Below are 23334 nucleotides of genomic sequence, written 5' to 3'. Positions count from 1 at the left end.
GCTGATCAACATTATCTTTACATGTGTCAAGTGACATGCAGTTTTCTTCTATTCCCTTCATGCATGAGCTGCATGCAGGTAGGTCACTATTCACACACTTATTTCTTACATAATCAGCCTAACCAGTGGCTGAACAGTCCGGGGCCAAGGCCCGTCCAAACCACATATAATTTGTAACTGCGACAGCTAGTGCTGAAGGTGGTGATTGCACCAATTGCTGTGCTGTCATGCCGTTTATCCGAGCCTACCTCTGCCAAATAGAAACAGGGAGACGAGTAGACAAAGCAAGCTGTGAAATCCGCAGGACTATCTGGCTGCAGTAGATTTAGCTTGTCTGGCTGTGATGAAAATGGGACTCGTATAAAGGGCACGCAGCGGGGGGGCAGGATCAGCACCTTCCTGATCAGTATTACTCCACGGAGGATTTTGAGCAATGCCATAGGTGCCGGCAGGTTGTGGCCTTCTTTGCAGAGAGGATGTGCGTCGTGTTCAGGTGGTGGCAGAAACAGTATGTGCGGCGACCTTTGGATGAAATAGTTAATGTGTTTCAAACACATGGTATTTAAGCAGCACGTGTTGCAGCTTCCAGCATTGATAAGTTCTACTTCTTAACACCATTATGTCAGTCAGATAAATACCTACTGCAGCTTCCTCATCACTCTTCATGTCAGTGAAATATCACCCCTCCAAGATTAAATTTAAAACCAAGCTGACAACTGGAGTATCAGTCAGTCAGAGAGGCAGTTCACCCGTTTGGCAGTAAAAATTTCTTGAGGAACTTAAAGTGAATAATGTCTTGAGCTTTTAATGCCGTGTTGCTCAGGTCAGTCAGGCTGAGCAGCCAGAGTGAGGCTCTCTTTTGTCTCTTTAGGCCTGTGTGGTGCTCAGAAGACCCATCTCTGTGGACTGGTGTGTCTGCCGCCGCCGGCTGCCCTCCGTGAAGAAGCCTCTCCAGCTCCTCCCTGTGGAAGAAGGAGGAAATGTTACTGGAGGTGGCTTACTTCTCCCCGTCACAGAGAAAAGCCTAAAAAGCTTTTTTCTAATCTGGAAACTTTTGAGTCTGCAAACATGTTCGTGCACCTCTGTTCATTCTGTTCGGCGGGGTGTCTGAGGTAGGCTGTTGTACATGATTCCAGCAGCCGGGATCCTCATCGATTTTGCCCAGGTTGATGTTCCATTTGTTCCAGTTGACTTCCTCCACTCTGAGACGACAAGAAGAGACACATGCTCCAATTACTGTCTGCTGTGTGACACATCAATCAGCTGTCAGCAAAGGCAAATTAGTGAAGAACAGTACACTGCACCTCGATCGATCCTGCTCACACAGCAGCATCTTCTGGTAAATCTTCAAGCCTAAACTTTTGTTTCTGCTTTATTATTATTAGTTGCTGAAGTTCCTTTTTGCTGCTATAAGGCTCCTGGTACCAGTTATAAATGGTAGTAACTCATTAGTCAGATTGATGAGTAGTAAGCATTAACTTGATGTTGCCAAATAGTGAGCCTGCATCAATGTATGAAAACTGTGTTATAACTTGTTAACAATGGTTTATTTATGATTTATAAAGTGTTAACCTGAACTATTTATAAATCCTTTATAAAGGTGGTCTTATTGTGAAGTGGTACCAACTGAAAACACCAGCCCAAACATTGGGTCACATGACGTCCCAGTACTAAACCTCTCACACCAACTTTCATATCAACAGGAAACACAAACACAACTACTCAGTAGTACACATATAAATAGTGTAAGCCATCATTATATGAGCCTCTGTTTGTCACTGATAAAAGTTCCAACTACTGGAAATGTATTTTCAACCATCATAAACACAACAGACATGTTCCTTTCTCTGTTTTCCAGGGCCAGATTGATCTGCTTGAATCTCCTGTCCTCTGACTCTGTGGCCTTTTAGTGCGTCGCAGGTACTACTGCACTTTACCCACGGCGAAACCAACTAGAAATAATATGGTGTTTTGTATAAAATGAAATAATGACAATATCAAAGACAGTTTTGACACAAAGTCCCGACCAGACAGGATCTCCATTGGGTAACAAGAGTCCACAGTCATGCTAGCAGCTCTGTAAGACTGTGGTGCTTCTATCCTCATGCTAACATTTCCACAATGACAACACTAACTTGCTGATATTTAGCAGGTATAATGTTTGCAGTGTTCACCATCTTACTTTAGCATATTAGCATGTCCACGTTTGCTAATTAGAAATAAATAAAAGTGCAGCTGAGGCTGATGGGACCGTCGTTGATTTTGCTGGGATTTGGTCACAAACCAAAGTATAGTGGTAAATAAAGATTTTGACGTGATGAAAAGTGGGATCACCGAAGTCGTCCGTACTAAATGTCGTGGTAATCTGTGCAACAGTTGCAGAAACATCAAAACCACAAAGGTCAACATCGTGGTGGTGCTAATGGAGAAGTCAAAAGGATTCATGGGGAACCGTCCAGCAGCTGTACAGACAGTTCACATGAACTTTAGCTGTGCATACTACCAAGAATGTAATGAATGAATGATACTCATTTCCACGCAGCAGCTGGGCTTTCAGGGTGCTTGTCTGTGGTGGGGACATTTACAGTGGAAATATACATCTATGAGTGAAATGTTAAGACTGGAAACACCGATTGTGAGAGCAGTGAAGCTGAAGGAAGCGAACCTGAAACACCAGCGATGGTCATCTCCGAGAGCAGTGCCCAGCTTCTTCTCCACCCCACAACGAAACCTCCCCCTCAGACAGCAGGGCAGCCGTTTCTCCATGTCCATGATGGTGATGGCTCTCTGAAAACAGTCACAGCACCTCGTTAAACCGCAGCTGCCCGGAGCTGACACGACCTCATACGACCTCTGGGGTGCCTCACCTGCAGCTTCCAGATGCTGGTGCTCTCCATGGTGATCTTCTCCACGGTGCGGTTCATGAGGGCGATGAGCATGTTGAGCAGCAGGATGTAGGTGAGTATGATGTAGCCGATGAGGAGCACGTAGAAAACCCCAATGTACTCGTAGTCCTGGGTGAACTCCATGTCTCCCATGCCGATGGTGAACTTGAAGAGCTGCAGTGTGGTGTAGGAGATGTTACTGAAGCCGGGTTTCAGGCACTCCTCATCAGGGTTAAGGGGAATTAAGAAACGTCCTTTCCCCCCTTGAGTGGTTTCAGTGGTGTTAGTCTCAGGAGGCATTATGAGCAGGCTGACCACCGCTGTGACAGGAGACAGGAAGAAGAAGGTTGTATACATTACACCCTCCATTCATGGCATGTTGGCCAAACTGTTTTCTATCTCAAAGTTCGTAAAAGGATAATGCTACTTTTCAAATCAATAAAAAGCTATGTAAAACCTTCATAATATTATTTAGTGAGTTGTATGTGCAAGTCAGAAATCATCATGTGTTTTTCATTTACAGAAGAAAAATTACAATACCTGCTGAAAATCCAAAGAGGAAGACAACATAGACAAAAAGAAAGCGCAGGATGTCACTGAGGATCATCTACAGAGAAAAGAAAAGAGACTTCAGGCGTGAGCGTGTTCACCGTGGTGTTCACCGTGGTGTTCACCCTGGTGTTCACCATGGTGTTCCCCGTGGTGCAGCGCAGCCTGTGTTTTTACCTTCTGTATCATGACACTGTAGATGCCCATGTGTATGTCGCCCCGGGAGAAGTAGAGCAGGTTCACCCAGCTCAGAGCGAGACACAGCACCAGGAGGCCGAGGTACTCCTTCCTCCCGCACAGATACAGACCGGCCGAGAACAGGAAGAGGACGCCCTGCATGAAACTGCAAACAGCAGAGAATTATAACAACGCTCGTCTGTTCTACACAACACGAGCCAACGCATTTTAAAAGGTCATCAGTAATTTGTCAGTGTCAGTGTCAGTAATACAGTTAATTGATGTGTTGATCATGTTGGGTCATTGTTTACTGGACACTTGAATAGTTAACGCTGTAACACCTTTGTCTTTCCTCCTATGACAAGTGAACATGTCTGCTGTGAAAGGGGCCTGCTGGTTGTAGAGGTCACGTCATTAGTTAAAATGAGATCACCTGTGTGTGGTCGAGGTGTTTAACTGTTAGTAGTATAAATACACCTGTATGTGGAAAGTCTCACTTCTGCTGAGTCTGTATTGTGGCCACAGCATTGAAACTGGTAACTGGGTTTAATGTAGTTGCACCATGAAGATAAAGGAACATTCAAAACAAGTCCATGTTATTTTTGGCCTCAAGTGACAAATACACAATCAGCTGTTACAGAGGATCACATACCATGTCTATAAAGAAAAGTGCATGATAAATAAATATAGTTTGTCTATGAATGTCTTTCATGTTGAGGCAACAGCTGCTGATTTAATTGAGACTCATATTTAAGTCTTATATGTCATGTTTCTATCAGAGCAGGAAAAGGGGGGGGGGGCTTCACATGTGTGTTTTCTTTTTTGTCAGTCTGTTTTATTTTCTGTATCATCTTTCTTCTTATCTTGTCTTGTATCTTCTTATTAGTCACTGTTGTGCTTGTTTGCACTGTTCTATTTAAATATGAAATCCTCTTTGATTTAATGTATAAAAATAAAACATGAACATGAACATGAACATATCCAAGAGGTGAACACCTGTTATAAGCTCTATGTCTATATGATTCTGTCTTTTGGTCTAAAAAATCTAAATTAATCCCTGAAAACATCGATCACATTACTATATGAAGACAGTTACTCCTGAAACTCCAGCTGAATATCATCAAAGAGCAACTTCAACACCCTCTGAAAACTGCATCTTTGCTGACCTCTAGCATTTTAATTTCTCTGCTGTCAGCAGTGATGTGGAAGCGTACTCCATGGTGCGTCAGTACACCATGACATCACTGCTGGGTGTGGTCAAAATGCAACGGAGCACATTTCTGACCACGTCCAGATGAAACAGAGAAGACAGTTTGGCACACTTCCTCCTGATGTTGTTTTCCATCTACACTTTCTCAGAGACGTTTTAAAACATTTTAAAGATAAACTTTTTAAAATGTTTTTGTGGACACAGAAATAATCTTTTTCCACAACATCAGCAGGTATAAGCAGGTTTCTTTAAACGCGGGTTAATGAAAGCCGATTGACCCCTTTTCCACTGACAGTTTGTCTCTCTGTTCGGACTGAGGACACACACAACAGCAAGGAGTGACGTCATCACATGCACTTACACAGCACACACACAGACACAGTGGAGAGAGAGTGAGCTGCTAGACGCCGTGCTAACTGGTAAAACTGATGTGTCACATCTCATCTCCAGGTTGGCTGCTGTCAGTGGAAATCAAGCTAAAGACACATGTACACACACAAGTAACACAATACACTATATCCTGCTGCTGGTTTCACACTATTTCACTGATGGACAGTTGGTGGCAGTAAAGCACAAAGAAGTGCTGCAAAGGTCTCGCTCACACCTACAGTAACATGCGTCTCAATGCGCTGCTCACAGCTCTTCAGTGAAATCAGGATTTATCCATTTGAAATAGTAAAATATTTTGGGTTCATTATGAAACTGTGTTGGGACGAATCAGAGGACGTCAGTAGAGTGGGCGGTCACACATTCATGCCGCTAAAAGAATGTGGACACACGTCTGAATGTGGTCTGATCTCAAATGTGTCCTCGATGCGTCTTGGGTGCGTTCACAACTGAAGTTAGAGCTGATCACTTGTTATTGGATCACCTGAGAAGGATGTTAATAGCAGGTGTGATCAGGTCTGAACTGGACCTAAGTGAGCTAAGAACGCTGCTAACTAGCAAACGTGTGTAAACAATGAGGGATTTAAAATGTTTTTTAAATGACCTCACACGATGCACTTTGGTGACAATCACTGAAAGTAAACATAACTTCAGAAAAGTCCACAGGGCACCTTTTATTTTGACCACATCTCAAAAACAGAAAAAGAGCTTTACTACTTACAAAAGAATCTCATAATATCCATCAATCAGCAAAGTCTGCAGCTTCGGGCGCTTCCTCTTCATGTCAATTATCTAGGGATTTAGATTTTTAGGTTTTTGATCAGTCACATGAGTAGAATACAATTTTCACAAGGTGACGATAAGAGCTGTTGGATTTTAATCTAAAAACACAAGAGCATCCACGTACCCCTATGAAAAAGAAATAGCAGTTTGCCAGTAGTGTCAGGAGCTGGCCTGAAGCATACAGGTAACCGGTGGTGGTGCGTTCGAGGGGAAACGGCGGCTGTGGAGCAGAGAACAAACATCAGTGACATCACCGCAGGTCTGCCTGGGATGGCTATACACATCAGTCACTCAGTGTGTAGCAGCTCACCTTCCCATACTTCTTATTGTAGGCCACAAGGGTGAAGATGATCAGGTACATGATGTAGAACAGGAAGTTGGTGAAAAACATTCGACCTGCAAACTTCTTCCACTTCTCCTCCAGCAGTCGGCTCAGAGGCTCCGTCTGAAGCATCTCGTGACGGTTCTGGGAGGAAACAGACATTTGAGGACAGAACGACAACAGCAGCTGCTCCGACCGGGACCGTGATGCCGGTACTCACAGGAATGTCGCTGCCGTAGATCAGTATCTCCATGACGGAGTTGTCCTCGCACGAGTCCACCGAGGCCAGGTCGTACAGGGAGCAGTGGACGGGCCCGTAGACCCACTCAGTGAATTTTCGGGACAAGTGTTTGGTGCTAATGTCTTGGAATTCACGTTTCAGGATGTGTGAAAAAAGCTGCAGACCAATGAAATGAAAGTCAGAGGGTTGAAAGTGAAATGTCCACTCGGGGCCCAGATCATTTCTAATATTCACAGGTTTGAAAAATCCTTCTAATTATCATCATAACGTGCAATTAATTTAAACTAACAGACCTCAACTCAGCGGAGCTTGGAGGCTCCAATTACATTTTTGCCCATGGGCCCCTTTGCATTTTACTCCAGCTGTGTCTGTACTGACCGCTATCTTGCCCGTCTTGGCAGCCATTTTGAGAGGCGTCAGCCTGTTCTGGTTCTCGATGTCCTCCAGCTTCAGCTTGGGATGCAGTCGGGCGGTGGTCTTGAGGATGCGGTCGTACATGCTGGTGATAAAGTCTGTGTTGTCCTCGGAGTTGTCGGCCACCACCACCAGGGCGTGCAGCACCGTGTTGCCCTGAGAGTCGGCCAGCTCTGCGTTTGCTCGCAGGTACTCGTTATCCATCAGGAAGTCCACCACGTCAGCCTGGTTGGTGCAGGCTGCCAGAGACAGAGGCAGCTCACCTGAGGGCAACACGAGATGACGTCATCAGGGTTATCTAAGTTTGAAATATCTGTGTTACAAACTCGGGGTGTGAGGGTTTGGAGGAAGAGGGGATTTAAGAGGCAGGTTGGGTCTAATGAAAGACGCTACTGAGATGCATTATGGGAAATGTAGGATGTTTGTGGAGCTTCAACCACTCTACAGAGTAAAAATCAGGATATTTCTGCTTCTGCTGGATTGATTTTGATCATTTGTGTTTTAATCCATCTCTTGTCAGCCCCCCAACTTTATTAAGATGTAATACTAAACCACTGGAGTGCCCCTTTAAATCAGTACAATACTGATCAATACAGCTAGTGTGTGTCACTATACATGTGGTGCAGAACTGTCTTTTGTTTGTTTTTCTTTAATTAGCAATAACTAAACGTGTAAAACTAATTGACATTACTTGGAAGGAAAATTGTGAAATACAATTAAGAAATTAGATCAGATGAGAAAGTAATGCTTGAAGTAAAGGTGAAAACGTTAGTTGTGTAGTCTGACTGAAGCAGAGAAACAACCCAGCAGTGACAGCAACAAAGATGTTCCCATAACTCCCACTCCGAGTGATGCTGAGTCCTCCTCTCTGCAGCAGCACGGACTCACCAAAGTAAAAGTATGGTCCGTCATGTGGCTGGAAGAATTTTCCACAGGCTTTGGCGTGGACATTGGCTCCTTTACTGACCAGCAGTTTCACATAGGAGAGACTCCTCCTCTCAATGGCTATGTGGAGAGCGGTCTGGCCTGTCGAAACCACACATCAATATAAATCAGAGAAGCAGTCACATTTCTTTATATTCATTTACTACAATTAGATTCTTTTTATGGCTGGAAGTTAATTTAGAGATTATTCTGGCAGCAATTCTCATAGATAGAGAGAACGGGGTCAAATAAAGTCTCCCAGATTCACAGAAATCTTTACCTTTGTAATAGCTGTCAGTGTAGGCTGCGTTCACAAACTCGTTAATGTCGCCCAGCTTCTCTGAAATGTCAAGTAATAACTCCACAGTGTCGTTCTTGTTGTCTTTGATGTGCAGCAGAGCCTTCATCAGGGCGGTTTTACCATAGGACTTATCTGCAGGAGTGAGCAAACACTCAGGGGGTTAACACACAGGTCAACAGCTCACTGTTTGGTGCAGCTGCTGCATTGTGGGTCTTGTCACACTCACATAAGGAGTCGGAGAGTTTCTTCATGCTTTTGTGCAGGTACTGGTGCAGGCCGTCCAGCTGTCTGATGTCCCGGCTGGCCACGGCCTCAAACAGCCTGACGATGTCGAACGTCTTGCTGTCTCTCTTGCTGTTGTCCTGCGCTTCACCGCGAATCCCTCTACAAACAAAATAACTGGGTTACAGATAATTCAGCCGACAGGTCAAGCAGCTTCACGCTCCACATTCAGTAACACTGTGGGGCTTGATCATAGACAGCACCTGTGATGTAGCAACCATATTATCATTGCATGGAGAGGCTCACTTGTCGAAGTTGAGATTGAATCTGATTTGAGGCTTTGTCGCCTCCATTTCCTCCTGGTAATCGGTGTCCATGGGAGCCTTGGGGGCCTCCTGGCAATCCTTCTTTGCTGCTCTTTGCCTTGTTTTCTCCTCCTCCGTCCTGTCGTCCGTCTCCAGGGAGAACCCGAACATTTCTGTCTTGTTCATCCTCACCTCTGTCTGCAGTGATCTGCATGGAAATATGGCACAAGTGTTCGTGGATCAGATAATTCATCAGCAACAGGTACGTTACAGTATGTGGTGAATCAGTTCAACGAACTCACACCACCACACTCCGTCACATCTGCTGTATCTGATTATCTGCATGTGTTTGATGTCAATGTATCATGTGACATGTATTATTACTGGAGTCAACACAGGTGTATGAACCAATTATCAAATAAAACACGCACACACACACACACACACACACACACACACTTACTCACTTATTCATATTTTCTTGTTTTTACTTTTATATTACAGTTGTTATTATTGTTTTTAGTATACATAGGGATGGGGTGGATCCCTGCTTCACATCCTGGATTGTGGATTATCTGACAGGATGACCACAGTACATCAGGCTGGGTAACAGTGATGAGCAGCACTGGGGCTCCACAGGGGACTGTTCTGGCTCTGTTCCTGTTCACACTGTATACGGCCAACTTTAAATACAACTCTGAGTCCTGCCACATCCAGAAATACTCGGATGACACAGCTATTGTGGCGCGTATCAGGAACGGGCAGGAAGAGGAATACAGGGATCTGATGATGGCCTTCAGTGAATGGAGCAAAAAGAACTGCCTCCTTCTGAACTCCTCCAAGACCAAGGAGATGGTCATGTACTTTCGGAGGTCTTTTATGTCGCAGTCTGCTGGGACTGGACAATATGGTCAAAAAGGCTGGGTCTTTTCTTGGCAGGAGTCTGGACTCACTCAGGACTGTTGTGGAGAGACACATGCAATGTAAGATGGAGGCCATCTTGCGACAATACCAACCATCCTCTCCGACAACATTCTGGCAGGACAGAGAAGCAGCTACAGCTGCAGCAAACGTCTCATCTCACTGCAGAACAAAGAGGTTCAGGAGATCCTTTGTTTCCACTGCCATCAGGCTACACAACACCTCAGCCGAAGGAAATGCACTAATCTAATTATTATTGTTCATTTGTTATGAACTGTTTTTATCATTATTATTATTATTATTATTATCATCATCAATAATGAACTAATGGACACACAAATTTCCCCTAGGGGATAAATAAAGTATGTATCTATCTATCTATCTATCTATCTATCTATCTATCTATCTATCTATCTATCTATCTATCTATCTATCTATCTATCTATCTATCTATCTCTTTTAGGTCATATTATCTTCTGTTGTCAATTAATTTCTATTGTTAGATTTTAACATTAGGTGGAGGCTTCAAATAAGACCATTTTCTGCCTCTCCCTGCACTGTATATATATATATATATATATGTATACATATATGTATACATATATAATATATATATACATGTGATATAATATACTATAATATATATAATATATATATATATATATATAATATATATAGGTATATATATAATTTATCTATCTATCTTTTTATCATTTCATTTTAATTAAATTTTACTTTCAGTAGACCAGTTGGGAGCCACCCACAGAATGTAAAAATTACACACACACAAACACACACACACACACACACACACACACACACACACACACACACACACACACTGTAACATGAGTTTGTGTGTGTTTGTATCAGTTGCGTCTGAAACATGTTTACCACAGGGGATCACCTCACTGGCCTTTATACACAGACATATTTTCAGACATGTGATGTCTCAGCCTCAGTGACTAACAAAGGAGTTTATTTAGAAGAAGATTTCCATGACAGCAGCACACACACAGTACTCGATCTGGGAGCCTCTTCTCTGCAGAATAATCAAATCATTTACAGTTAAGTTGCTTATGTAAAAACAGGGTCGCTGAGTAAAGAAGTGAAAATATTCCTGCTGACTTCAGCTGATCACAGTGAAGCAGTAGGTAGTCAAGGAGGACATGTTCAGGACAGTGGGAACCCACATCTTTGGCTGCTTGTTCCCTTTTCATTAAGAAAATGGGGAATTAATGACTCACTGACTCCATGCTCATCACAAGAGGAATATATATATAGCACAGAAGGAAACAAAATATGGAAAAACAAGAAGTAACGTCCATTTTCTATTGAAACACAAACTTCTTAACAATAATTTAGATGCATCATATCATATCAAATAAAACATTTGCTTTCACTGTAAAAACTGGAACGAGCACATTTTCAAAATTCATACATAAACTTGTGTTTGCGGCACATTCTTCCACACAATGTGTTCATGTGCTGCTGTAATATTCACTTACCTTGGTTTTCAACAAAATTATTTGGTTATTATTATGGTTATTTTTGCTTAGTTCCTGATTCTGATTATTGATAAAAGCTGTAAATGGAGAGACTGAAATCGGTTCCCTCTGCCTGTACCATTATCTATCCTGTATCCTAATTAAAGCTCGAAACCACGAACCAAGCTGTGCAGAGCATCAATTTAAACCTCTGCATGGCCTTTATGTTGCACAAACAGTAACATGTCAAGAAAGGAAATAAATATTTAACAGAAGATTTTTGCTAAATCCCAAAGATGCTGAACACGTTCTTCAGGATCTGAAACAATCTCAACAAAGTCATAACACATTGTTTGACTCACCAGAAATAATTTTTCCTCCTCCAGATTTTCTTCTTGATTAAAAATCTGATCTTCAAATCAAAAACAAAACAACAGTATGCAGCGGAGCGTCCTGCAGAAATCTGGGTGTGTGAATCCTATTGTTCTGTGTCCTGAGATGCTCACTACATGTAAAAGAGATGAGAGCAAGACAGAGGGAGATAAAGTGACCCGCCCTAGAGAGCAGCAGAGCACATTACTGGAGCTCTGGGGGCTTAAAAGGATGCTGTATTGACCTCCAAGCTCATACCAAGGCAGCAGTATATCATGTGACATGAGTGTGCTTCATGATGTGTGTGAGCTGCAGAGCAGTTAACACTATGAAAACAGCTTTTACAACTTTTTCATCTGGAATTTAGACAACAAATTAAGTCCACTACTGAAGCACGTCCAAACCAAGGGAAGAGCAGAGACAGAAAAAAATGTATATTCTTATGTGTTTCTGAAAATAAAAAATCCAGAAGACACACTTACCCCCGATCCAAATGCTGCTTTTCTTACTCTGGTTTTTCTGGCACGCGTGTGTAATATTTCTTAAGTCTCCTTTTTTGGTCCTTATTGTTGCTGTAGCGCTTCCTGTGTGTCTTATCAGCCTCTCACAAGTTTCATTTAATGAATGTGTATGTTTCGTGCAGCTGTGGTCCTGTGACTGGGTGTGTGTGGTTGCAGAGCTTCTGCCTTCAAGTGCAGTTTCCTTTAAGACTACTTCCCTTTTCGCAGTATTACAAGGCAGCAGACTTCAAACAGTGAGATGGTTTGAGTTGACACATGGGTGGCATAAATAATTAAAATGTCATGCCAGAGCAGTAAAACTTAATCTGTGTTAATGTGCAGTCTGGTGCATCTTAATCAATGTGTTTCTGTTTTTAAATATGAAGTTTAAGTGCTTTCTATTCAAAACTTGACTCCATGCACAAGAATATAAATCTGGACACTCCAAGATAACCCGTCAAAATAAAGTTAAATAACATTAAAATCAAATGTAAGCAACATTAAAAATATTTAAAATTTGAGACAAAAATAAATTCTTAATACTGCTTTATTTTTTACATCACTACAGAAAACATATCTGCATGAGGAGTGAAATGAATGATAATAACACTGTGTTTTGCATAGTTACAACTGTAGTGTATATTCATTATTATAAGAAAAAAGCTTGGTGAAGCCACCAACAGCACAGCTGCTGGAAATATTCCATGTGAAATTATGGTTTGCCATAATCTGATTGAACCAGGCGCGTCACACCCGTGGGTGCTACGGGTGTTCAAACACAGAAACATGATTCTATCATTCAGTTTTATAGTAGAACATTAACTTTGTTCTTGCATTCATGCCATGTACAGTAAGTGTCCGTTTACGTAACCTACAGCTACTTGTTTGATCTTTAAATATTTTTTTTAACATGATCTCATCACTGCTGTTTGTTCCGTTTGTTCGTGACAGGAAGTCACACCAGACATCGGGGGGGCTGCTCCACCCCTGGCATCGGCCCCTCAAACTCCCAGTTACAGTGTTAAGTTTCCAGCCTTGACAGTTCAACGTGTCTTCTCTCTGATTAACAGTTAGATCTTTTTGACTCTTACTAGACTGAATCATGAAACAAGCAGCAAGTCATGACGAAAACCAACAGCAAAACAAATTCTACAGTGGTAAATAAACTTATTGTCATCTCCTTGGAAACGAAGATGCAGTAATCACATGACAACTGACAAAACTGAGGACATTTATCCACCTGTCAGTAGCAGAAATTAAGAGTGAATGAATCAAGACTTCAATCAAGAGAAGGCAAAGAAAGTTATCATCCATCTAAACCACAAGCTGTCCTCTGACATTAAGGCAGGATGGATAAAGTCTAAAGAAAATTCAACCTGAATGCTTGAATCTGCTGGGATGAACTGAGCAAGTAAACATTCAATCACCACTGCCTCAACAAATACTAAAGTGCAGCTCTTGAGCAAGGCACTCTCCACTTCACGGATCATAAGAATCACTTTACGTTCCATCAGAATTATATCACACATTAGGAAAATGTGGCAAAGGCGATCAAACTGAAACAGATTCCTGCTGCGGTAATGATCGTTTTAATACAACTCAGAATAACATGAGGCAAAGTTTGAGAGTCAATGAGCTGGTAATTGACTTTTTATTAGAAAAGAGAAATCCACACACAGTTAATTAGTCTGGTGAATTACAAATGTTTCTATGGCTTCCTATTCAGTCCAGTTGTGTAAATATATTTTCTCAAATATAAAACAAAATCCTCACATCATGTCATATCTCATGTATCATAATACGCTGCATGTGTTTGGTCTGTGAGCATGATATTCACTTTAGTTACAGGAAATGAGCCAGTTGATACCAGCTGCATGAAACCAATTATCGAGGATGATAACGATAAATAATAAGTGAGCAAGGTTAAGATGCTTTCTGATACAGACCCCTGTACATGTGCAACACCACAAAAACATCCATCAGACACAAAAAGCTCACACACACACACACACACACACACACACACACACCCACACACACACACACACACACACACACACACACACACACACTAAGGTCTGCAGCAATCTACAGATTCCCCCTTTGAGCACTCTGTAGGAGTGATGTTAAATGGAGAGCTGGAAATACTCGACCCAGAGGGAATCACAAACGAACCTGACATGAAAAACCATCAGCCAGGGGGAAGGAAAACAATAATTACATGGTAATATCTTTTCCTTTATAGCCTATTCATGCTTCATTGAATTTATATAAAACCAAAACGCAGGGAATGAACATAAACTCGTTGCATTTTACTCTGACTACGTCTGCGTTGGTGCAGAAACCAACAGTGATTTACAGCACATTTTGTTGTTGCACAGTACACTGCTCTGGTCCTAGCTCTACAGTAGATTTTATTCCGAAGAATGATGAGGAGCATGTTTCCAAAACAGCAGAAATATTCGTTGCTCTACTGATTTAGTGCTGGAAAAAAAAGAAACACTACTAAACAACAACAAAGTAAACCCAGAGATGTCTGGTATATCTCTAAAAGCGGCTCAGTCACAGTGAGTTTAAATGTTTGAAGGCAGATTTGTAACTAGTTTCAGTCGATTATTAGGTCGATTCTGTGTTTTGGTCCAAAATATTCCACAACCCACTTGTTGTGATATTCAGAACTGTGCAAAATTAGTTAATCATTCAAACAGGAAGGGATTCCCCTGTGGCGTCTCATTCAAGTTCGGTCACAGAGGACCATGGCCACACCAACAGCAGAGTCTGCGTTCTGCCTGTACACCACCGGCTGAGGAAACGCCTTCTCCACTTCCTGTCTCAGCACCTCATTGCGAGCGAGTGCGCTCCCGCTGCCCACGATCCTGCTGACGCCTGCCTGCTGCAGACGCTCGGCAGGCATCATCGAGGTGATGTTGTCCAGGACTCCGCGACACAGCGCCCTGGTCACATGACCCAGAGAGAGATTGGAGGCGGAGATGTTGGTGACCTGACCGAGGCAGAGAGGGCTGTGTCTCTCTCCCAGGATGGTGGGACTCACCCTCAGGTCACTGGTTTCCTGGTTCAGGGCGCAACCAATCAGCTTCTCATATAAGTATGTGTCACTCAGCTCAGCATCTGTGAGGGGGGGGGGGGGGTTATTTATACATCACTTCATCATAATCAGTTCCTTTACTTACACTTTGTCCATCTGTGATTAATCACTTTGCTCATTGTGGTCTGTGTCTGTGGATTAACTCGTTTCAAATGTACTGACTGACAGTTCACGCTCTCCTCACATGAGCACTGCTCTCTCTGCGCCGCCATTGGTCGTTGCTTTCCTTGTCAGACTCAGTGTCTGATCTGAAGTGTCAATTTTCCTCGAAACTATTCACCGAGCTTAGTGTCTGAATACAGCAGGGGTGGGAAATGGGTCGCGCAGTTACAGTATTTATAGCTTCAACAAGATTCAGGAGTTTTCAGGCGCGGCGCCATTTATCATCCAACTGCTCGGCCTGGTTTGCGTCTGACTGGCGGATTCAGTAAGTGAATGGCAGCGGCATCAGTGAAGTACGTTTCATCTGCTGAAACACCACCAGTAAATCTCATGCGTAGATAAATAAGCGTTTACAGCCGGGCCGGCAGCTCTGTGAAGCTGTACTTTGAGCTAAATGCTAATGTCAGCATTTCTGACATGCTCACTATGACAACGTCAACATGCTGACGTTCAGCAGGTATAAATGTTTAACGAGTTAGCATGCTCAACACAAAAGCAAAATCCAATAGTTGTTAAAACATTTCACTCAAAAACACAAGAGCTTTCAGACACACCCTCAGAATACAGACACTCAAATCAAATGACATGTAGCGCAATACACAGTAAGTAGTGAGTGATTTTGGACACATCCATTAGGAACCATGAATGTATATTAAAAAAAAAAAGTGAGTTTAGAGGAGCTTCACATCTGAGGTACGTTTGTATCTCGTGAAATATCAATAACATTCAGTTTCGTGTGATGATTGATAGTGAAAATAATAAAATAAAAACACATACCAAGCTCTTTCATCCAGGTGGTGAGCATCTTCACAAAAGTGGCCAGTACGTTCCCTCCGTTGAGCGACGCCGCCACTGCCAGGTACGAGGAGTCAAAGTAGGGGAAGTAGGAGATGGAGGAGGCGGGATGAGGAGAATCTGGAGGTCTGAAGTCAGCTGGCATGGCGAAGGTCAGCTGGGCGGAGGTGCTTATGTTAAGAACTGGGAATGTTGGAGACAGATACAGTACAAGGTTTGACAGTGAAGAGAAATTATTCTCATTTCCATCGCAGCTCTGAGACATGGGTGACATGTTTTCATTACATCTTCTTCATCTTCTTTCATTTAAACTGAATAAACTATGAGAGCACATGAGGGACGTCCTGCTTCACCTGCATCTGTCCGAGCTCTCATGCAGGAGTACACCGAGCACTGGAAGTCCCCCAGGGCGGCTCCCACTGGCGTACCAGCAGGAATACCATGCCAGTCAGAGCACGTCTTTCCTGCCAATCCACCAGATGGCACACACTGAGGAAGCAGGGTCACAGGGAAGCCGGCCCCCTGCAGACTAGAGCGAGCACACACAGAGTGGCTTGTTACGTAGGTTACAACATAACAACTCTGACACTGTAAGCTTGTAATTTAGCACTTGATGTTTCTTACTAAGAACATGCTCTGCTAGCTTTAGCACAGACCTGAAGCATTATCAAAACAGGAAGTTAGGCTCTTTACATACATGTCTATGTTCCACTGGTCCGTGGAAGTGTTGAAGAAACCCCAGCTGGCTGCGTTCTGAGGCGTCATCACACACCCGTCCAAACCGCACAGCATGGACACCACATAGTCCTGGATGGTACCTGCAACTGTGAAGCCTCCAAGGAACTCAGGTCTGCGATGAAACCATACAGCTCCAGGTTTTACTTTCACATCACACAAAAGCAAGTGGAGCCACAGGCTTCATACGGGCCGTTTGTGCTGACCTGTGTTTCATGTACCAGAGGATTGTTGCACAGCCGAACCCCGTGGCTACACTGAGATGTGAGTCTGGTTTTGGGAGGGAGGACAGGAAGTCACTGCTGCAGCGTCCGTCCTGCCAGGTGATCAGCTGACTGGTGTCTCTGGCTGTGAAGAAGTCTCTGTTGGACCAATCACAACCTGTGAGGGGACAGAGACATGAAGAAACAGACAGCAGACCTTTTCCCCACACAAAATAACTAATGTCTGATTCAGTGGTTTTGGTTTTATTTTTGTTTTGAGACAAAAACATCCCGGTAGCATCAGATTTTCTCTGGTCTTTATCCTTTTTAAAATGTTAGCGTGCAGCCAGCAGAGGGCAACATAGTGTTGAAAGTGTTTATCTTCTGATTTAAGTGCCTCTAACTGACCAGTTCCTCAATCCATTTTTTAAAAAGCATGTTAAAAGTCATCAGTATGACAGACTGGGAAAGCAGCATAATTCAGCAGAGTAGAAACACAGCCCTCTTCCTGCTTTGTCCATTACTGGTAAATGTTTTTAATTGTTAGTAATTCACTAATGGTCTGAAAACAAAACTAATCATATGATCACAAGTCAGCTTGTAATTAAAAAAAATCATTCAATCCTTTGTAATAACAGGGACCCTCACAGATGAGAGTGTGATGCAGGAGGGGCCCCTTCCAGTGGCCATTAGATTAAGCAAGTATATAGATTGTGCAAATTTAGGGTTCCCAACATTAGGAGACTCTCATGTGAAAAGCTCTCTGACATGGGTTCCTGACTGCTCCAGAACCGGGAGCCCCTTTATTACAATTACATTTTTAATTAGCGTAATCATTTTTGCTCTTCCCATGTCATCTGCATCACTGTGGCTGAGGCCAGACAACAAATTTCATGTTTTCAACAATAAAAGTAAAAAATCTAAACTGCACTATTTATATAATAAAACTATGATACATAAGTGTTTTTAATGATGTTACTTTTGCACATGAGGAGGAGGAGGAGAGAGACGGTGCATTTTCATTCCTAAAACAAAGTCCTGGCCTAAAGCTAACGACAGCACATCACTCCCAGGACTCTGTTGATGTTGCCTCCACAGACACAACCTTCTTCACCTGATGTTATTGGTTAACATAGGTTGAGGTGAGCTGATGTAAGCACATGTGATATTTTGTTTTACAAGAAGAGATTGAATTTTGATATAAGAATACAAAGAAATTGATTTTTTAGCATAAATTGTTAAATAGAGGCACAATATGAGCAGAGATGTATTTAAATATATATATGCCACATAGTCTGACAATTTACCCTATACATTCTGTACTTAACCATTTATAACTGTATTAAAGTGAGGAGTAAAGATCTAAAGATTGTACATTTGTGCACAAGAATTTATTGTTTAGTTTAATATAGAAAATTAGTGACTGTGATGTTCTGAGGCCAAGAAACTGAGGTGAAAGTAAAAAGTGTATCTATTGTTATAAATGGAATTACTAACATTTTGCATATTTTATGTGTATTTCAGGCCCGTGTGCCAACAGATCCACTTGCTCTGAAGATAATTCACCAATCAGCATCCATCTGTTTTTTTCTCCTCTGACTTTTTCACTCTTCAAATGAATTAACGAATGAAGGAATCAGTGTCTCTGCTCCTCAGACTGCTCCTGTGTCTCAGAGCCGGTGTTACGCAGTTTACCACACGTTGTTGTGAAATGCCACAGCGCGCAAAAATACATAGTACATACATACACACATACAATGCAGGAAGTTGTCTTACCGCTCTCTCGTTTCCAAAATAAAACCCCGTGCATCTGTCCGGACAGCCCGATGCTGCTGACATGCTGCAGTTTGTCTCTGGGCAGGAGGCCGATGCACCGATTCAGAGCGTCTATGATCCGCCCAGTGTCCTGCTCTTTAGCCTGAAAACGTAGCCAGGTTACACACAGGAGACACGCGCCTTCATATTCCCGGGCTGCAGGGTGAAGTTGTTTGACACGTGAACGCACTCACCTTTATCTCGCTACTGTCGATAATATCGGACGTAGTAGGTAAAACGTGGCTCGCAGTCACCGCTCTGGTGTCAGTTTCTAATAGAACTGCTTTTACCGAGGTGGTGCCCACATCTAGACCAAGGATATGGGTCGACATTACTGCTGATGGCACTATGTGTTCCTCCACGATCCTTTCAACAGTACGGCATCATCAGAGGGTAAAGTCAACACAGTTGCCTTTGAGTCAAAACAGAAAATTGGAAGTTACTGTATTAGTCGGTTGTAATCATTCCCAGCCGATAACTGCTATAAATAACCTGGGTGAAACGGGAAATAATTGCAAAAAATGACGGCTTGTCCTAACTAGAAATAAATACTTCAATGCCACGTCTGACCAATTGGTGGAATTTCTTTCTAACTATTCACTTTGTACATTTCACTGCCATGGCACACCTGAATGGAAGTAAGTCATTACTTGTTTCATTATTTACACATATCCACCCTCCTATGACAAATCAAAATATTCAGATCCAAAACAAGAGATTGTCTGTTTCACATATAAATGTTATCCATGCTACAGCTAAAACTACAATATGTCACTGAAACAAGGGCACACATACAGTATATTCCATTATATTAAACAATTTATAAACTACATTCTGGGATTAAAAAAAATGTATAAAATCACTGAAAGTATCCCTATGTATATTTTTGAGAAATCAAAACTAATTAATTACAATAGTAACAGCATTTAAAATTGCTTTATTTTTCTGTTTTTACCAAGAACAGCGTTGAAGCTTAAAGCGGCGTTTCCCTATTATGAAGTGAGAATTTCCTACTCTTTTCTATGCCTAGAACACACCATATTGTCGCCTCCTGTTTGATGATTGCCTTGCTCCCACAATGCACCGCAGAGTAGCATGGCTGACTTTGATTTAGGAGTGTCGTCCAGACGAGAATGAATGTGCTGTTTCGGTGCTGTACCAACTAACGTTACTTTAAAAACAACCGACTGTCCGCGTGTGTGAAGTAAATCTCACAGATTATGTTTTTGTGATCGCGTGGTGAGGAGCCCACGAGTCCCTGCGTTTATCTCCGGTGAGAAGCTGTCATCAGTTGCCGTTAGCGAGCTTCCTGCTGAGCTAACGGTGTTAGCATATTAGCATCAGCACCGACGAGTGGTCAGATAAAGCAGGTTAATGTGCAGTTTAACTACCCAGAGCCGTGCAATGTTCGGTTTAATTTAATAATTAGCTTCTCTTGCCTAGAGCTGTGTTCGTTATTGTCTCTCTGTGTCGTTGTATGCCTTGCTTTTATCACCGCTACAAGGTTTTAAATATATTTAGCAAGGTTGCTTCATTGTAGTTAGTAGCTAAGCTAACATCGACCAATGCCTACTGACAGCTTTGCTCTGTCTTTTCTCTCGTATTATGGGGTTTTAAAATATCGAGGCCTCTGTTGCTTTAATCTCTTAAACAAGTAACGTTACAAATTAGCGTTTCCAATGTAGAAATACCCTGGTGTACGACTAGTGAATTAATTGGCACAAGTATTAATATCACAATGTACAAATACTCTATTACGAGTATTCGCCCTGCATTCAAATTCTTATTGAAATAAAAATACTATCCCTTTCAGTGTTATATATCATTGTATTATCATTATTACGGATACAGTAAGTGTGTAACCAGCCTTTTTTTCATTTAGCTGGTTGAGTTTAACACCATAATTTACTATTGGCTAGTTCAGTCTGTAACAAGACAGTTTTATTTATTTTGTTGTATCATAGGTCTTGTTGGTCTTTTGTTTTCAGCAAGAGCTCTCTACAGCTGTGAAATAAATGTAATGGTACAAGTAAAATAAAGTAGTCAAGCAGAACAGCGTGAAATGAAAGTAAAATAAAAGTACTTCAGCACTGTATAAGTGTTGTACTGTAAACATGTCTGAATCTTCCCCGTTACAGCAGCAGCTTCCTGTGACAGCAGACCAGAGCCAACATGGCAGGAGTTGTGGCCAAGCGTGAGGGACCACAGTTCATCAGTGAAGTGGCAGTGAGGGGCAACGCCGCCGTGCTGGACTACTGCCGCACCTCTGTATCCGCTCTGTCGGGAGCAACAGCTGGCATCCTGGGGCTGACGGGACTATATGGCTTCATTTTTTATTTCCTCGCCTCATTTCTCCTCTCTCTGTTGCTCATTCTCAAGGCCGGGCGGCGGTGGAACAAATGCTTTAAATCGCGGCGGCTGCTCTTCACCGGAGGCCTTGTCGGAGGTCTTTTTACTTACGTCCTATTCTGGACTTTCCTCTACGGAATGGTGCATGTGTACTAAAATGATCTGCCACAAAAAAAACATGAATTATTTCTTTCTAATCCCACGTAAACCAATAAAAATTGTCTGCCCTGCTGTTTGTAGATAAGCCATTAGTGAAAGACTTTTGATTTTTCGATCATGAACAGTTGATATATTGGAGGATGTGTCAATAACAACCATATGCAGAACAACCTTTCCCCTTTTTGTTCCTGCTCCACACTAACCTGTGACTTTGAACTTGTTTAACCTTTAACTCCTGCTCTGTGCACAGTCATCTATACCAGAGTTATAATAATGTAGGCTGTAGAGTAACAGATTACATTTCATGTACGATACAATGGTTAGATTATAACTAATGTGATGACTGATTTGAATAAATACCTCTATACAAGTTGTTTGTTTACATTATTAATCACTTTATCAGGCAGTGTCACTGTGACAGCAAAACAACATGACAGACACATTTGTTTCCAACAATAAAGAATATTCAATAAATAGAAACAGGAACAACAAACAGGAAGGGATTCCTCGCACTTCAATGTCCATTAACCATTAGCCTGTATGTCACCAGTGAACGCGTCCACTCACAGCAGACTGATGGCACGACACTGCATTCCTTTGTTGTGGATCTGATTGTGTTGTAGCCATTGCATGGCAGATATCAAAGTCACAATCAGCACAGCCAACTCAACACAGAGCGGGAAACACATCAGCAGTGTTTGACAGTATGTTCAAATGTCTGTCATAACACCGGGGCATGATGCATCCAGCTGAAATACGAACAAATAAGACCGTTCACATTTTCTTACACATTGCTCAAAGGTGCATTAAAAAAACAAAACATAATTTCTCTCATGACCCAACATTTAATTTAGAAGGTATTTTGCAGAATTCACTTCATTTTTTATTTTTCAATGAATCTATCATGTCTAGTATTATAACTTAATCCATAAAATGGCATGACATCAAAACTAAGGCCCGTCATATATTACTCAAACTGGAAATGGTGCTTAATTAGTCTGGTCAACAGCTGATAAAAAAGTATTGAATTTGCAGTGCATTCAGAAAGTCTTCAGACCCCTTCACTTTATTCAAAGCCTTATGCTAAAATAAAAAAAAATTTTGTCCCTCATCATCGTTCTACACTCAATATCCCACAATGAAAAAGTCAAAACAATTAAAGAATTTTTTTAATTTATTATAGAGAAAAAACTGAAATATCACATTGACATAAGTATTCAGACACTTTGCTATGACTTGAAATTTAGATCAGGTTCTTCCATTTCTCTTCATCATCTTTGAGATGTTTCTGCACCTTGATTGGAGTCCGCCTGGTAAATTCAGCTGATTGGACATGATTTGGAAAGACACACACCTGTTTATATAAAGTCTCACAGCTGACGATGTATATCAGAGTGAAACCCATGAGGAGGAAGGAACTGCTGCAGAGCTCAGAGACAGGATTGTGTCGAAGCTGTAAAAACATTTCTGCTGCATTGAAGGTTCCCAAGAGAACAGTGGCCTCCATGATTTTTAATTGGAAGTAGTTTGAAACAACCAGGCCTCACCCTGGAGCTGGCCGCCCAACCAAACTGAACAATCAGGTAGAGGGCCTGGGAAATAGAGGTGACCAAAAACCTGATGGTCACTCTGGCTGAGCTCCAGAGATATTTATCACTTAGTCACTTTGTGTAGAAGAAAATGAATTTAAATGATTTTATGATTAAATGATTTTGACTTGAGGATGCAATATAACGAAATGTGATACAGTGAAAGGGTCTGAATACTTTCTGAATGCACCTTATGACATGAAACAGATAAAAAGAATGCATTTCTAAAGCAGTAACTGGCATATATTTGGCAATTCACTAAAAGTCTTAGTCTTATGTCACTCTAAGTGCATCAGCATTATCACAGTACTTTTGTATATCATTATTTATGGACCTGTTGTAATCTCCCACATTCCACCTTTGGTTCCTGACCCAGCCACTGAAAATCTCCCTCCTGTGTGTCTCTAAATCAGTGTCCTGG

The 23334-nt window shown here is 42.0% G+C and overlaps 3 protein-coding genes across 6 annotated transcripts; 1 reads left to right on the top strand and 2 right to left on the bottom strand.

Moving 5' to 3' along the window:
* Positions 1-78: 78 nt before the first annotated feature.
* On the bottom strand, positions 79-12094 carry LOC111222273 (transient receptor potential cation channel subfamily V member 1-like). Of its 2 annotated transcripts, none has more exons than XM_022745944.1 (17): positions 11983-12094; positions 11491-11633; positions 8722-8928; positions 8420-8592; positions 8173-8325; positions 7857-7994; positions 6933-7231; positions 6534-6710; positions 6302-6457; positions 6116-6211; positions 5930-6000; positions 3612-3777; positions 3426-3492; positions 2868-3205; positions 2666-2787; positions 1081-1202; positions 79-962 (listed from the first exon to the last, which is right to left on the bottom strand). In XM_022745944.1, the coding sequence occupies exons 3-17, from the start codon at positions 8904-8906 to the stop codon at positions 868-870; spliced, it is 2358 nt and encodes a 785-aa protein (XP_022601665.1). In that variant the 5' UTR covers positions 8907-8928; positions 11491-11633; positions 11983-12094; the 3' UTR covers positions 79-867. The 2 variants fall into 2 exon arrangements, with proteins under 2 accessions (XP_022601665.1, XP_022601666.1); XM_022745945.1 differs by having other exon boundaries at positions 8420-8577.
* Positions 12095-12584: 490 nt separating this feature from the next.
* shpk (sedoheptulokinase) lies at positions 12585-19203 on the bottom strand. 2 transcript variants are annotated; one of them, XM_022745911.1, is made up of 7 exons: positions 19007-19203; positions 18778-18972; positions 17005-17179; positions 16761-16913; positions 16417-16592; positions 16046-16246; positions 12585-15129 (listed from the first exon to the last, which is right to left on the bottom strand). In XM_022745911.1, exons 1-7 carry the CDS (start codon positions 19146-19148, stop codon positions 14735-14737), a joined length of 1437 nt encoding a protein of 478 aa, XP_022601632.1. In that variant the 5' UTR covers positions 19149-19203; the 3' UTR covers positions 12585-14734. The 2 variants fall into 2 exon arrangements, with proteins under 2 accessions (XP_022601632.1, XP_022601631.1); XM_022745910.1 differs by having other exon boundaries at positions 18778-18919; positions 19011-19203.
* A 703-nt stretch (positions 19204-19906) lies between these two features.
* emc6 (ER membrane protein complex subunit 6) lies at positions 19907-21694 on the top strand. 2 transcript variants are annotated; one of them, XM_022745977.1, is made up of 2 exons: positions 19907-20089; positions 20958-21694. In XM_022745977.1, the coding sequence occupies exon 2, from the start codon at positions 20989-20991 to the stop codon at positions 21319-21321; it is 333 nt and encodes a 110-aa protein (XP_022601698.1). In that variant the 5' UTR covers positions 19907-20089; positions 20958-20988; the 3' UTR covers positions 21322-21694. The 2 variants fall into 2 exon arrangements, with proteins under 2 accessions (XP_022601698.1, XP_022601697.1); XM_022745976.1 differs by having other exon boundaries at positions 20955-21694.
* Positions 21695-23334: the final 1640 nt, after the last annotated feature.

This window comes from Seriola dumerili, unplaced genomic scaffold, assembly GCF_002260705.1.
Source record: "Seriola dumerili isolate Sdu_G_001 unplaced genomic scaffold, Sdu_1.0 BDQW01000091.1, whole genome shotgun sequence".
In the NCBI taxonomy this organism is placed as follows: Eukaryota; Metazoa; Chordata; class Actinopteri; order Carangiformes; family Carangidae; genus Seriola; species Seriola dumerili.
Note: the sequence above shows the minus strand (reverse complement) of the source record. Positions and strands in the feature narration are given on the sequence as shown.

Coding starts and splice junctions, on each gene's coding strand:
- emc6 (XM_022745977.1), top strand. CDS start 20,989: ATGGCAGGAGTTGTGGCCAAGCGTGAGGGACCACAGTTCATCAGTGAA.
- LOC111222273 (XM_022745944.1), bottom strand. CDS start 8,906: ATGAACAAGACAGAAATGTTCGGGTTCTCCCTGGAGACGGACGACAGG. Junction 3,206..3,425: donor CCTCTTTGGATTTTCAGCAG/GTATTGTAATTT, acceptor CTCCTGTCACAG/CGGTGGTCAGCCTGCTCATA. Junction 1,203..2,665: donor GACCATCGCTGGTGTTTCAG/GTTCGCTTCCTT, acceptor TTGTCGTCTCAG/AGTGGAGGAAGTCAACTGGA.
- shpk (XM_022745911.1), bottom strand. CDS start 19,148: ATGTCGACCCATATCCTTGGTCTAGATGTGGGCACCACCTCGGTAAAA. Junction 16,593..16,760: donor GACCAGTGGAACATAGACAT/GTATGTAAAGAG, acceptor TGCTCGCTCTAG/TCTGCAGGGGGCCGGCTTCC. Junction 15,130..16,045: donor CACCTGGATGAAAGAGCTTG/GTATGTGTTTTT, acceptor CCCCCCTCACAG/ATGCTGAGCTGAGTGACACA.